The sequence below is a fragment of the Scardinius erythrophthalmus genome (genome assembly GCF_964197995.2).
Source record: "Scardinius erythrophthalmus genome assembly, chromosome: 4".
Lineage (NCBI taxonomy): Eukaryota > Metazoa > Chordata > Actinopteri > Cypriniformes > Leuciscidae > Scardinius > Scardinius erythrophthalmus.
The window spans coordinates 16568374-16584211 of record NC_138224.1 but is presented as its reverse complement, the minus strand read 5'-3'; the positions used below and the strand labels follow the sequence as shown (position 1 = coordinate 16584211).

Here is a 15838-nt window from a genome sequence, read left to right as displayed (position 1 = left end):
TAATACTATAGGAGCTGCTTTGTTACCAGTACAAAAGCTTATGAAAAGCAACAGCAAATCGAATGCTAAACAAAGTCAAACTGAGTCAGTGATTCAGGAATTTTGCTTAAGAGATTCGTTCTTCCTTGCATTCATTCCCCTTGAGAAAGGAATGGTAGGGCCTGCTAAATTCCACAGTATGGACATCAGTTCAGCATGAGTGTCAGGATACAGTAAACCACAACAGCAGGTAATTGAGTGTTAGCTGGAGCGGTCCACAGGTCAAATGCTGGAAAGCACTCACACTCATTTCACATTCGCACATTTTTGCACACACATGCCCCGTACCTCGTAGAGCACGGTTGTGTTGCCGTGTAGAAGCGGACCGTAGCAGATATACGAGTGGCCCACCACCCATCCAAGGTCAGACGCGGCCCACCAGACCTGACAGAGAGAGACGTGAAGGTTAAACGGTGTGAAACAGAAGCTTTTTCAAGGGGTCATGTCATGCATTTATCATCATTTTGGTCAACCAAGGTCAGACTAAAACTATCAAAAAGCTTGTAAACTTCAGACGAGAAGGTGCTGTCACAATAGAGAAATTATGACTATTCAGAAATTGGACAGGCAAAAAAGTCCATTGTCTATAGTCAATAGAGTAGCGATGTATGAAGCACAGCTCACATATAAGTCACTTTCAAACCAATCAGCTTTCTGTAGGTCAATGCGACGAATTTGCACTGAAAATCTTTCGTGCCAATGCTAAATTTCAGATGGAGTGGATTCCTATTGAAATGACTGGATTAACGTCCACAAAAATCTGCTAAACAATGGTAAATGTGACCTTCCTTTACCATTGGAGTCCTCAGAATGGTTACGCAGAGCGGAAGGTGCTACACAATTTTTCACCATTTTACTTGTATGCATTTTATGCAATTTTTTAATGAGCACTCGGTTTAGATAGGGGAGGAAGTATGTTTTCAAAGTACATCAAATCTTTTTTCTTAACAAAATGTATAAAAATGTAGTTCTTCATGACATTACCACTTGCAAAAATCACAGATCATGACGTACCTCACCAGGAGACAGTCCATAAACGTTAGACATGGTCCAGTTTAACATCACGGCATATCCTCCTGAATCTCTAACTACACCCTGAAGAATAGAAAGAAAAGAAAGACATTATTTACAGGAAACAAACATCACTGTTAAGGCCCGTTCATTACAAGAACGAGAACAAAATGTCAAGATAACAATAACGATAATAAAATATACATTTTTCTATGCACCTTAACGGTGCAGCAATGCATTGTGTGAGTGCGGCAAATAAATCTGGCTTTAACCGAATGCATGTCACAACAGTTTCGCTTTATTATAATTTTCATGTAATGGCAAATATTTGTGGTCAGTTTCATTTTATTATTTGCGAGTTTCACTTTAACTTTTCATTCAAATAATGGCTTAATTATGTGTGAAAGCGAAAAATGTCATTTATAAATTATTATTCCATAAAATTTTAATATTCATAACAACAACTATACTGATAGTGGCTGGGCTACAAAATCAGCGTGAATGGAAAGTGAACTCAAGCAGGTTAAGTTTTTGACAGTTACTGTTATTTTTGATAAATTTAATACATCCTTGCCGAATAATACTTTCAATTTCAAAAAAAAAAAAAAAGTATTTACCCTAAACTCTTGAATGATAGTGTAAATGTAATAATAATAATAATAATTAGTACACAGAGAATAATAACCAAAACTAATATTCAGTTAGCCCTCATTTTATTTGATTTTTTGATGGTGGTGTGTGTGGGGGGGTGGGGGTGATAGGGGTCACTGGCCCAAAACTGCTATATTATTATTCATTTTCTATTATTCATGTAAATAATTATTCTAACTATTTTTTATTTACAAAGCCTTCAAGACAATCATGTATCATGTAATCATGTTTTATTTCATAATCATGTGAGATGAACAAAACACAATTAATCACCATTATCTGTATTACAATTCATTTTGTCCTTATTGTCAGTAAATCACTATCAAATCAGGCTGAGGATTGATACTGAGGGACACATTTTGAGTTGTAGGGTTATAATTAGATCCTGTGTGTGCCAATCCATAAATCTGAGGGGTGTGTGTGTGTGTGTGTGTGTGTGTGAGGGCCATTAGCAAGTGTTTTATGTACAGAGCAGCATTGCCTTGAGCCATATATTTCATACTGGCTGAAGACAGGGTCAGTGGAGAGCCGTATTTGTTCGCTCTGCCTTCAGGCCTTGTAACTTCCTCCTGTGCTCCTTGCACTCCCTTCTCTTGTCTTGCTTCTTGTTCAGTCAAAGTACATATAAAAGTGAGTTGTTAGGGATTGACAAACACCTGAGGCATGCTGACGCAAATTTCAAGACGCTTTTCACCTCTTGGACAATATTAAATAGACAAAATAAAAATGTTCTTGGGGTGGAACAGTAGAATAAGTAAGGTGGGACATTTGATGGGATCATGTAGGAATTACAAGTTAAAGAATACACTGCTTAAAATGGTTAAAAACAACCATTGCTGGGTTATTTGGCACCCTGGTTCTCAGTAAATATTGGACATAGATATTATTTCTGGGTAAATATTGCATAGAACACATACTGGGTTATTTTATTTTGGGTTTTATACATTAACAAATTTCCTAGGTTGTTGCATAGTGCTATGCCAAATATTGAAGGTTATTCTTTTTAAATAATAAATCTAAAATCACTCTTAAATATATAGGACAGTATAAAATATTAAATCATTTTTATTCAATAACAAGTCAGTCTTTGACAAACATAAAATACTCAAAAACATATTGAAAATGTTTTAGAAAGTGTCAGGATCAGCCTTGGAGAGTCTGTAGGAAGAAAACTGGTATCAGTAGAGTATCAGTCTGTTCCAATTCATTAAATAACAATCTTATGCTAATAATCGTGTATGCAAAGCTACATCAAAAACAGCTTTACCTTGTGTCATCTCGTCTGCCAGTTTCAACCCATCAAACTCGACACACACATGAGCATGTCAACTTTGTTGCATAGAGTGTTGACGTGTCTCAGCCCTGGTTGCAGGATTCGTTTGGCAGGGGGTCAAACTTCCATTTGACGGCACGTGACGTCGTTTACTCTGAGTGTATATCCAGTGTATGCTGCGTTTGTAGAAGGAGAGCGTTCCAAGCAGGCGTTAGCTGTGACGGACATGTAAACAAAAAAAGTATAATGTGAGAATACAGATGTTTTTTACTGTTTCTACAGTAAAAAATAAAATGTTAGGAAAACAATGTAATACAAACCTTAATTTTATTCAGGAAGTTTCCCTTCAGGACGTTTTCTCTCAGAACAGACCACAAATGACCGTTGGCAAATTTATCCAGTTTTAACCAGTTTGGCACAGACTACCTAACATTGGGTTACATTGACCCACCGCTGGGTAGGTATGTAGGGGGTTTCTTCATATGTATTGTCAGTACAACTGACCAAGCAGAGTTACACAAAAACTACCCAGCACTTGGGTAAAAAAAAAAAAAAAAGAACCCAATACAAATTACCAAACAGGCTGAACCAAAAATATAACCCAGCATTTTTAGCTGATATTTTGCTGGTCATCAAAAACACTGAGAATATCGCAATGATTTTAAGGCATTTTAACTAGACATGGCATATTTGAAAAATAAAAACAGCCTGCAGCTTGGAAATACCCAGTCAAGCCAGCTGTGACAAAGTTACTGGTGCATGCTTATTAAAATAATTACAATATTTTGCAGAGAGGGAGAGAGGGATGCTTTTAGTGTTTCTTTCAGTGAATTGATCAGCTACTATTCACATAATGACACAATCAACACAATGTTTTTTAGGGTTTTTTTTTTTTTTTACTTTTGTATCAGTGTCCTATAGTGAGGAAAACACACACACACACACACACAATGTAACGGCCAAAGGCTATGGAATAGGGATGCTCATAATTAACTGGTTAACCGACAAAAGCATTTTTCAAGATATTTTGAAAACGTTTACTGCATGTAGCCTACCTCTCTCATTTGGCACAAATTCAAATGTTTCCATATTTGCTTCCATATGTTATTCCATATTTGGATGCTAAACTATTATGTATTATGTAAACTATAGGCTTTGTACTTATGTTCCAATAATAACGTAAAACATCATCCTTCACGTGCTTAGCTTGGCACCACAGTGTGGCGGTGATCAAAATGCTACCAACATTATATTTGCATTGTTTTAAGAATAGATTTAAGGTTTGGGGTAGGTATGGACGTAAAGCCTCAAACCACATGAATATTGTGCTCTAGTAAGCTTCTTTTTGTTAGCGAAAAGCTTACAGAGCTTCAGGCAGCATCACAGCAACAGGCTAAATCCTTTATACTAAAACAAGCTTCTTCCTTCTTATCTTGAATACACAAGGGAGTTTATAAAGACGTATGGCTCATAGTCTCCTGCTAACACAATAAACAAAGCACCAAACAGCATGGATCTATTCCACAGTAAACAATTTCATTCGTTCCCTCAGCTGCGTGCTTTATCGCTGTGTACTACTGTCATAAACAAGATTTTACCTTAGGAGTGCCAGTAGTGCCGGAGGTGTACAGGACGTACAGAGGATGATGAGCGGGGACGGACACACAGTCATGAGGGCGGGCAGTGGCCATTTCCTCCTCCCAGTCCAAACTCAGGTCAGGACGTGTGGACACCTTTTCCTATCGGAAAGAAATGGGTGAAAGGGTGAAAGCATTTAAGAATGATCAGAGAATGATATTAGGAAGCAAAATGCTCACTCCAGGCAGCAGTTATTTTTAGCATTATTTAAATAATTGCATAATTTTTATTAATATTTTGAATTAACTTTTATTTTTGTTTGATCATTGTTTTTGTAATTGTTCTTTTATCTTTCATCTAATATTTAGATTTTAAGCTTTCTAATATTTAGCTTTATTTCAACACTGCCAGGCAGACATAAAAGTTATTTTGTTTCAATTTTATGGGAAGTCCAAAGTGAAAATCCAGTGTTTCAGGTGCCTTAAAGGAATAGTTCACATAAAATATTAAATTCTGCCATGATTTATGCACCGTGATGCTGTTTCTTATAGTCTTATAGACTCGTTTTACGTTAATTTGATTAATTACAGTGGGTTTTTTTTGTTTGTTTTTTGTACAATGTGTCCATTGCTCGCAAATATCAAAATGCAACAGTTGATTTTGTTGGATAAGTGTGTTAACCCAGTGTTTTGGTATTTGTTGTGGCAGTGCATGGATGTGTTTTCATTTTAATCAAGTAGTTTTGAATATTCCAAAATCTTCTGTAAATAAGATCCTGTTATTGAGTAATCTTCTAAAGTTCTAACGGGATGTACACTTCTGGGACTGGCAAATTCTCCCCTCACATATGATTATTTATTTATTATAAATTTCCAAGACGTGTTCGTCTTCACCAACCATGCGGGGTTCATCCTGTATCCCAAACCGCTGGAAAATCGAAAAGCTATTTGCAAACAGTTTCCATGACAACACAGGATGAAGCTTAAGCAATTTCCTGCGTTGTGAAATCAACATACTGATTGCAGATGTAGCAACATGAGAAAACACATTTAAATTAAATTTAGCTAGAGTTTTTTGAAATGCTTAACGCTTTGAACATTTGATTTCCTAATATATTTTGAGTGGTACAATATAAAGTACAGCTAAAACAAATGAAGAAAGACTAACTTACTTCTACAACGATTTATGTTGGTTGAGAAGGAGGATGTGAAGGTTGAATTTAGAGGTTCACTCTTTTAGAAAGGGGACCACATTTGAATTTGTATTCTCTCACTGCATTATCAGTTAATAGGCAGTAAAAACTATGCCAGTTTGACAATGAAACTGGCATCCAGGTGCCGTGCGGTTTCTGGTAACTCACCATGCTGGGCCGGTTGTAGATGAGGACTTTGTGTGGTTTGTGAGTGCTGAGCTCCAGAGCTTTCTCCACCAGGGGAATGTACTCCACTCTTCTGCCTGGCTCGATGCCATATGATGCTGTCACCAGCAACTTGGGCTGCGGGGAAAAATATGATTTAAGAGAGCAAGTGGTTTTCGCAACCTCAGCAGAGATATGCATTTACAAAAATAGCTTTTTATTATTCATTTTCATAAAAAGAAAACCCAATGGCTTGCCTTGGCATGATCGATACGGACGGAGAGCTCTTTGGAGGCAAATCCTCCAAATATGAGGCTGTGGGTGGCACCAATACGGGCACATGCCAGCATGGCAAACATGGCCTGAGGAACCATAGGCATATAGATCACCACCAGATCACCCATCTTTACGCCATGCCTCACCAGAACTCCCGCCAACCTGGACACCTACAAACAGGCGTGTAGAAGCTGAACTATATGGATACATATACAACCTGGAGTCAGAAATCTTAAAACATCAATTAATCAAAACAACAGAAAATGTACACTGAATGCAAATTGGTCCAGCATTTTATGAAGTGTAAGAAGGTTCTTGGTTTCAAAGACTTGATCCGGTGAATTTTCGTGGGCAAAATCAAGTCATTTCAATGACCCACACAATTGGAAATTTCGCTAAAGATTCCCCACACAGATTTATCCACGGGTTCAAGTTGGTCACGCAAATTCACTCCACTGACCAGCAGAGAGCTGCTTTTTTTGAAAGTGCCTTCTGTGTGAGCTGTGTTTCATACATCACTACACTATTGACCACTGACAATAGACCATTTTTGCCCACGAAATTTCGCTAATGTGACCACACCTTCTGTGTTTTACCTGCTCCTGCATTTCTCTGTATGTGATGACCTGTTTAGTGCCGGTAACTGGACTGTCATAAATGACAGCTGCTTGATCACCTCTTCCATTCTCCACATGCCGATCAACAGCATTATAACACATATTCAGCATTCCTCCAACAAACCTGTAATGGAAACATTTGTTCTTACATAAATAGTTGAACAAAAGTAATACTCATGTTATGATACCTTGACCATGATCAATTTAAAATGCTTAAATTCCAATGTTCAAAATACCATTTACCATCAATGCATTTCAATAGGGTAAAATAAAGCCCATCCACTATTTCAGCTGCCTTCGCTTTGCAAATATTTTTTCCATTGGATTTTTTTTTCAAGTCTTTGACTATATGTCTATATAATGTTGGGGGCTTGAATACAATATATTACACAGTATATCTTTTACTGAACTGTATACATTCGCATTTATTCAATGTCAATCCACAATCCTTAAATATCTTAAATATGTATTAGTTTACCACTTTGGTTGTTACTGGCTAAGATTAGAAAACACTATTCCCTGGTTCGCGCTGTTTTTGATTGGCCTATACACACATGCGTCAGACATACGTCATTCCGGTGCGTCACGCGCCATTAGCGTTGTGTTTTTAAAATAAGGCGCGTCAAGTTAAAAAGAAATGCAAATTGTCATAATTTACTCTTCCTCGTGTTTTGTTTCTCCCAAAAGCCATGTTTGATATATTTATTTCAGTAGAACTGTTGCTTTGAAGAATGTTGACTGAACGGCTCAGTCATTAACTTTCATAGCATTTATTTTTCCATACAGTGAATGGTGACTGAGTCTGTCATAGAGACTCGCATACTTTTTTGGTGAACTTTCCCTTTAACAACAGGTCTCACGCCTGAGACCCATATGTGTTCAATTCCATTATGTTACTGTTGAACGTAAACACATAATGTCAACGCCCCCTAATACTGTACTTACCATTTTGGAAACACTGTGTCCGTATTATCCAGAGTTTTGGTCCAGTGTTCAAACCAAGTAACACCACGAGCCGCTTCACTCCAGAACTTTTCGGGTTTGTCACGTGCCAGGCCAAACGCGTCCTCGTACGTGTATTTTGATGAAAACGCACGAATAAAATGTTTCCTGTATGCGTTATAATTTGTGTTTGGCTTATAAGCCAGCGGTATACATCCATGTCCGATATTTGTCTTTACCTTTTGCAGGTAACATGGTCCAGACACACCTGTGCAAGAAAACTTCAGACCCAACAACCCTCTAAAGCCAGCAGCACTCACTGTTTTGTTACTTTCCTTCACTCTAGACGCAGTTACATTTCCAAAGCAGATGGGTTTTAAACGCGTAGTTTGGAAAAGACGCATGTTTTGGGGTTATCTTTTCAGAATATCGTCGTTTCAGCTCCAATGTTTGCTGACGAAGACCGCTGAAAAGAGCGAGCTCCAAATTTCCCAACTCAAAAATGGCCGCGCAATAATTCAATACTACAGATCACAGGCAGAGGCCACTCCACGATACTGCAATCCAAGCAATGAGACTGTTACGTAATGTTGGGGCTTTCTGGGGTGTCCTGCATGATTTATGAAACACAATGTTTAAGCACTGCTATAGTATGCATATAAATGCGTCTAGAAAAATAGCCTATACAATTGTTTTCGAACTGTTTCTAATGCCAAGAACCTCAAAATATGAAGGCTGCTATATATTATCATGTACAGACATTTTTATAGGCTACTGTGACTGTGAGCTGTGTGAGAACAAATGTTAAGGGTGATATCAATCCTGCAAAGCCTGAAACATGAAAGAATAGTCTGAAAGACTGATGTATTTTAACACAATGTTTCTAAAAAATTATGTATGGATAATAAAATAAACCTGAGTTGCTTCAGGTTGGATAAGTGATCTTGTCTCTCGAAATATTACTAACATTCTTACGTTTGCTTTAAAAAAAAAATCATTCATTCATTCAATCAAAGATTACACAACAACTACGTGTACCACAACCTGAAGGTGGGCATTTTTAGAATGGTTCTAAAACATTTACTTGCTAAAAAAGTAAAAAAAAAACAATCAATCGAACAACAGAAGGCATGTGGAAGATTGTGTACAACAGGTTTTTTGGCAAAGTGTTAATCATGTTGATGATCAATTTAAAATCATATAATATATGACAAAGTATGCTTTATAGGGTTAAAAAGACAACGTTTTTTTCCAAAAAATTAAATGCTTTTATATTTGCAGAGCACTGTATTCAAAGACGATTATTACAAATATTATGTGGAAAATATACTTTTTCTACTCTGAGCACTGTTAGCTTTAAATAAAATAAAAAATAAAAAACACACAATTCAATGGACAGAATTCAATTCAATTTTTCAGAATAAGTATTGTTCCAAAGCAGCCTTAAAACCCTGTTAAGCAAGCTGAAGGCAACAGTGAACAGAGGAAACCCTAGGAAAATACAACACACTCTTTAGAAAGCAGAATGAAACTGTAAAAATGTCAAGGGTTTGTTTTGTTTTACACTATTGGTCTCTGAAATCTTCCACCTGTGTACCTCATCTTTACACACTTGTGGTTTGCTTTTTGGAACAGATTGTAAATACTTCTGTCACAGGAAAATGCTTAAATATGTTTTTTTTTTTTTTTTATGGATTTTTTCTTACAGTGAACAGTATTCCACATTATATAAACATTTCGGTTGAAATAATAGATTCCACTCATATAAGAACATTTTCGCTAATGGAAAAGAGCAGATTGGACAATCTGCAAAATATCTCATTTTGCATTTCACAGAGGAAAAAAATGTATGCAGGTTCAAAATGACATGAGGGCGGGTAAATGATGACAGAATTGTAATTTTTTTGAACTTTTTGAATTCTTTTAAACTGTTTTTCGGAGGCAATGTCTTATGGGCTCTTGCAAGACCAGCTATTTCAATCATTAATGCCTGCTGTCCATACATACACCTCACTGACTGCTGATTGCAGTCCCATTTTAACTGTGCAACCTGGACACTGTGATTGAGTCATTCATCAATCTTGCTGGCAGTTAAGGGATGATGTGATTTACAAATCGCTTGTGCAATGTTTTCTATTAGAGTGGCTGAGGCGATTAATGCTAAGTGGTCCTGGTCTTGTGTGGCAGATTGTCCGTATGCAGATTACGAAGCGAATTGCTCAGGATTTAATAGAACTGAATAAGATGAATATATCTTGCAGAATGATGCACATTGCTAGATTGATTACATTTACCCTTTTTGGTTGCAAAACAATGATGTAACCAACTGTTACTGCAAAACAGCAGCATAAAAAGCTGGTAAAAAAATAACTACAATGTGGTGTCTGCTGAAAAAGTAAATATAGGGGGCATATCATACATTTCTATCATTATTTTTTCCCCACTTGTAATCCAAGTACAGTTTTTGAGCCAAAACTGAAGTTACTCATGTGGTTTTTCATATCCCTTTTACATTTAAAGGGGAATAGAGGACTTAATACATTTTTTTAACATAAATGTGTGTCGGCACATCCTAAACGTGCCACATAAACTGTTAAAGGGTTAGTTCACCCAAAAATGAAAATTATGTCATTAATGACTCACCCTCATGTCGTTCCAAGCCCGTAAGACCTCCGTTCATATTCGGAACACAGTTTAAGATATTTTAGATTTAGTCCGAGAGCTTTCTGTTCCTCCATTGAAATACAGACATCATCAAAGTAGTCCATGTGACATCAGTGGCTCAATCTTAAGTTTATCAAGCGACGAGAATACTTTTTGTGTGCAAAAAGTAAACAAAAATAACGACTTTATTCCACTATTCATTTCCTTCTCTCTGGGCCTCGAGCTATTTCACGTAGTGTTTTTGCGCAGCGCGTCTGTACTGTACGTCACACGTAGGCTCACTATTGGCCGACGCTGGTCATGTGTGATGCGTGTGACGTACAACACAGACGCGCTACGCAAAAACACTACGTGAACTCACTCGAGGCCCAGAGAGAAGGAAATGAATAGAGGAATAAAGGCGTTATTTTTGTTTACTTTTTGCGCACAAAAAGTATTCTCGTCGCTTGATAAACTTAAGATTGAGCCACTGATGTCACATGGACTACTTTGATGATGTCTGTATTGCCTTTCTGGACATGGACAGTATGCCGTCCACTGACTTTAATGGAGGAACAGAAAGCTCTCGGACTAAATCTAAAATATCTTAAACTGTGTTCCGAAGATGAACGGAGGTCTTACGGGCTTGGAACGACATGAGGGTGAGTCATTAATGACATAATTTTCATTTTTGGGTGAACTAACCCTTTAAGATCAGACTGACATAATCAGGAACACTGTTAAATGAAAACTTCAGTCACTCTTTCCCAAGATTGGGATCCTTCAGAAGAATACGCAGAGTTGTAGGTGCTACACACAGCCAGAAACAGCACAAGGTTTAATAAACGTCATCATATTTTAGTTTCATCTTTAGTTATTCTACGGTGTTTAGGAATAACAGCATCTATCTGGCTTCCTCCTCCTTAAAAAATGTCCGGAACAAGTTTCTGAACACCTAGTAAGGAGTCATCGATGTGTCATAAGTTTAGAAAATAATGCTCTAATTTCAGTAAATGTCCTCATTGGACTGGAGATGTTTTCCATTCTTGAAGTTCAAGTGTGTCTTGTATCTCAAAAGATAAAGGAAAATCGATTCCTTATAATACAACCCTTTTTAACTTGTGCTGAATCATCAAATTACTCCATTAAAGTCTCTATTCTGCCTGGCATCTGACATTTGCCTCAACACGCTGATCTCCATTTGCATGTATTTGTTTTAGCTTTTGCATTTTCAATGGTCTCACAGCACGTCTTCATCTCTGATCTGCATTCAGCAAGCACATCACACGAACTGTACATCTTCAATTGGTTTTCTCCCTGTGTTGCAGGATTCTAGACAAGAATCAAGCCTTAGAACTTAATGCCCGTCAACTTGCTTCCAGCGCTTATTTGTCAGTCTGAAGACTTTCTAAAACAGAGCCATTCATATTACCATAACTCCCTCTCTCACTCGCGGTAATAGCACAGCTATTGTTTGACTGCAAATGTTTCATTTTTATTTCGTCTGCTGCCCTGATTTGAACATGTGGAAGGGTGTCGTCCCGATCTGGGGTCAGCCCTATGTTCCCACATCCCTATGTTCCCATGGCCCTATGTTCCCACATTTCTAAGAATTTTTTTTTTACTGAACATTTTGAAAATTAGGCCCTATGTTCCCACAACCATATGTTCCCACAGCCTTATGTTCTCTCATTTAACCCACCCGTCCCCCGTCCCCTGAACTTAGTTAAGCAGGAAGCGCCAAGTGAGGGGTAGGTTTAGGTATGTTAACTAATTAAGCCCTAGTCCCCTATGAAGGGTAGGTTTTAGTGATTGTGCTGGTACAGGGATAGCCCAATTACATCCCAGACAAGTCTCCCTCCTGTGAGGGGTAGGTTTAGGTATGTTAGGGTTAGGGTTAGTGTCAGTGACTACCAAATTGGGAGAAATAGGGATACATAAGGCTGTGGGAACATAGGGCTGTGGGAACATAGGACTGTGGGAACATAGACATGGTCCCGATGATCTTCCTACACTGGCTATTTTTACAACTTTTGTTTCAATCAGACTGAATTCATTCCGATTGATGAATCCGAATGTAGTGTTTACATGAACGCTGTGATTGGGTTTATGTGCATGTTTATATGTCACACAAGCTTCAAATCGGAATAAATTTTTTGACATGCGCACACCGCATGAATATACAGAGTTTCCTGCTATTTACGCATAATAACCATTCTCCCACATTGGTTCTTTATTTGTTTTAAACAGCAGACTTAATATTTATCCATTTCTGGTCATAATTTGGAGACAATGAGAATATGAACTGTTGTGCCGTGCTGCTTATATTTATCACGCAGTAAAAATGGCCCAAAACCAGTCGTCCGTGGATGAGAATCTGAAACAAGGACTGGTGGGAAGTTGTCCTGCTCCACTTCCAGACGCTGAGTGAAAGGAGAATTTTAGAATGACGGGACATTCATTTATATGACACTTTATTCAACAGGAACAACAGCTTGTTCCGCACGTCATACGTCATTACTCTATTTCTAAGTCATTGCATGCACAGTCCTTTCAGTTTCAGTTTTCAAATCAATCCGATCAAGTGTTTACCTCTCGATCGAATTAGAAAAGAAATAAACCACCCCATTCAATCCGATCGAAATTTCATTCGGATCGATCTTCGTCGGATCAATTAAGGTGTTTACATGAAGTTTTTTCAGTGCGATCGAGCCGTCAATCCGATTACTAATGGATTATTTGGTTGCATGTAAACGTAGCCAATGTAAAGGCACTCAGTGCATTATGTAAGAGCCTGTATCGCTTCCTTTCCTCTATTTAACATCTGATTTGATGAGTGGCAATTTAATTAGTGCAGCTAAAGCTGATGGACAGCCACTCTTCCATGGGCTTTGGTCTGAGTCAGACATGGAGAGAGAGCAAGATGGGTGTAAAATGCTTATAAGCTGGCTGAGAATTAATAGTGGAAAAACAGACATCATTACACACTGAAAAAAAAACATAGTGTAGGATTTACTTTGAAACAGTTTTCACTAAAAGATTTCTAGTAAGTTTCACCAAATATTATACGTGACACTTGCCTTCACAAACACCACTAAGAAGAGCATTCGAGCAGGCCATGTTTGACATATCCAAATATCACAATGACATGCCGTTTGGTTTGTTTTCTGAGACGTGTCAAAGTAACACGCACACTTCCATTCATCTCGACATTTCATGAACCAGACAACAACATCCGCCTCTGTCGTGCTAAACGGGGGAAAAGAACAAAAGTGAGCTGTCTCTCAAAGCACGCATATGTGATCAAACAGCAGCCGTCTTGTGTCTGCCCCCTTCAAGCCATTTTTATCTCACGATATTCTGTCCTTGCACTGAACACGTCTCTGTTTAGAAGGCGTCCTACAGGGATGCGGTGTCATGTTCCAAAACTTCCAGACAGCCAAATGAGTATAAGTGCTGTTTTCTTGAGGAAAGTGCAGATACATCGAACGAACGATAGTATTTCTAGTCTGAACAATAAGGCAGCTCTTCCTTGGACTTTTCTGCTCAAAAAAAGCTAAAAAAAAAGGCATAAATAAAAAAGGAAACATCTTTGCTAAAGGCCATAGATTATACTGTGTCCTCACTTGTTGCATCACACAATTGCGTTCCATTCAGACATTAAAAAATGCCTTTTAAATCCTTGTATTTGCAGAACAGTAAGTCAAGTCAAATTAAAATGGAATTAAATTCAAAGATTTTTTTTATAATAATAAAAATGTACAGTATTTATATAAACCTTTTGGTTATATATACATTGTGTTTTGTCACACAACTAGTTTATTTAACTGTGAGTAAATTCCTCATCCTGCCATTCTAATTGATAAAAATGCTGTTGTGAATTGTAGTGAATTTGATTCACATTAACTCAAACTTAAATGGAGGTCATTTTTATTAAATCCTGCATTTTGCTAAACCCTGACCTACATACAGGCCTAAAATAACACATTTCAGAGAAATATGAATCAGAGTTGTTATACACATGTGAGCTACTACACCTTCCCACCTCTAACACATTCACATGGCCTAAAAATAGTCTCTTCTCTCCACTGCTCATATTTGCACTCAAACATTCCTTGTCAGTTTGCGCATCCATTCAAAAATCAATTCATTCTCATTGGGAAAGCTTCCCAGCGCACTCTGTTAATCAGACTTTTTTTTTGTTTTGTTTTTTTCAGCAGAATGTTTTCCAGAGGCGGTGTCCCATATGGCCATGAGAGCTTAATCTCCCTGTGGCCTCTTTCTCTCTGGCTTTAAGCCCTCCATCCATCCATCGCATTAGTTAGCACATCTGTCTGCAGCTGGAGGACTGACAGAGCAATCCATCAGTGTTGTTATTTCTGAAGCCAGCCTGCAAACTGCAAGTTTGAAGCATCTGAACATTTTTTCTTAAAGGAATAGTTCACCTAAAAAATTGAATTAAAATAAATTAAGTTTACACATGAGAGAAGTATGCTATCTAATCATGAATGAATGGTCTAAAAATATAGCACATCTCTCCAGTTGGCTGTTAACGTTGAGGCCTAAAATATGAGCAGTTCATTCTAACAACATGCACACAAAAAAGCTGAAGAGAATTTCCCAAAGTCTTGTCTAGTGTTCATAATTACTTTAACTGTGCGTTTCACAGAAACTAAACAACTGGATATGAAATACAGGCATGCATTCACACTGCAGGTGCCACACTGTCTAGCGCTCTGCTGCTGTCAGTTCACTGGAAAGGTCAAAGGTTGTGCACAGGATTTGCCTCTGCTTAATTGAAGTCTAGAGTTTAACCCTGCATGTGGACTGAGATGCAGGCATTGCATATATTCATGATTAATGTAAACCCTCATCAGTGAGATTCTGAACACTACTCCCATGTGAGCTGCAATGTTTGAAATTTGGTAAAACTAACGAACATGAAATTATAAATAAGCCTACTGCAAATTCAGCATCAAAATGTGACCAATGCATCACAACTTTAATGTCTTATTTATCCGTGTTCAACAAGCATTAGAAATGTTAAACATTTATTTATTTATTTTAAGGAATTACAAATTGTAATGTTTGAATCATCTAAAGTGTCAGTTATTCGATCTTTTATTTTTAAACACAGTTTCTCCCACAAACTTGAATTAACCTTTCTTATTCCACATTCAACAAAAGTTTAAATTTAAATTTGAAACACCTGATTTATTCTAAGTTCGAATTTGAAATGTAAACGTTTATTCCATGTTCGATGAAAGTTAGTAATGTAGCCTACGTTTAATTACACATCCGAGACACCCCAGCTCCATTCGATGTATCCCATTCAAAATCGTCCGCTACACAATGCGAGTGGTAAATAATCCCATTCCCCTCCCAACCACTCCCATCATCCGCACGGGCTCCAATCCGCGCTCACTCGCTCTCTACAGTGCGTGCGCTGAT

At 37.7% G+C, this 15838-nt stretch overlaps 1 protein-coding gene across 2 annotated transcripts in view; it reads right to left on the bottom strand.

Annotated features, from left to right (window-relative positions):
* The window catches only part of acss3 (acyl-CoA synthetase short chain family member 3), a 36428-nt gene extending 28149 nt beyond the window's left edge, over window positions 1-8279 (bottom strand). Inside the window, exons 1-7 of one of the 2 annotated variants that reach the window (XM_081364477.1) lie at window positions 7748-8279; window positions 6782-6926; window positions 6167-6355; window positions 5913-6047; window positions 4573-4713; window positions 1054-1134; window positions 328-423 (exon numbers count right to left, since the gene is read on the bottom strand). In XM_081364477.1, the coding sequence (XP_081220603.1) occupies window positions 328-423; window positions 1054-1134; window positions 4573-4713; window positions 5913-6047; window positions 6167-6355; window positions 6782-6926; window positions 7748-8148 (1188 nt within the window). In that variant the 5' untranslated portion in view covers window positions 8149-8279. Of the gene's footprint in view, window positions 1-327; window positions 424-1053; window positions 1135-4572; window positions 4714-5912; window positions 6048-6166; window positions 6382-6781; window positions 6927-7747 lie in introns of those variants that run through there. The other variant, XM_081364478.1, reaches the window with a different exon arrangement.
* Window positions 8280-15838: the final 7559 nt, after the last annotated feature.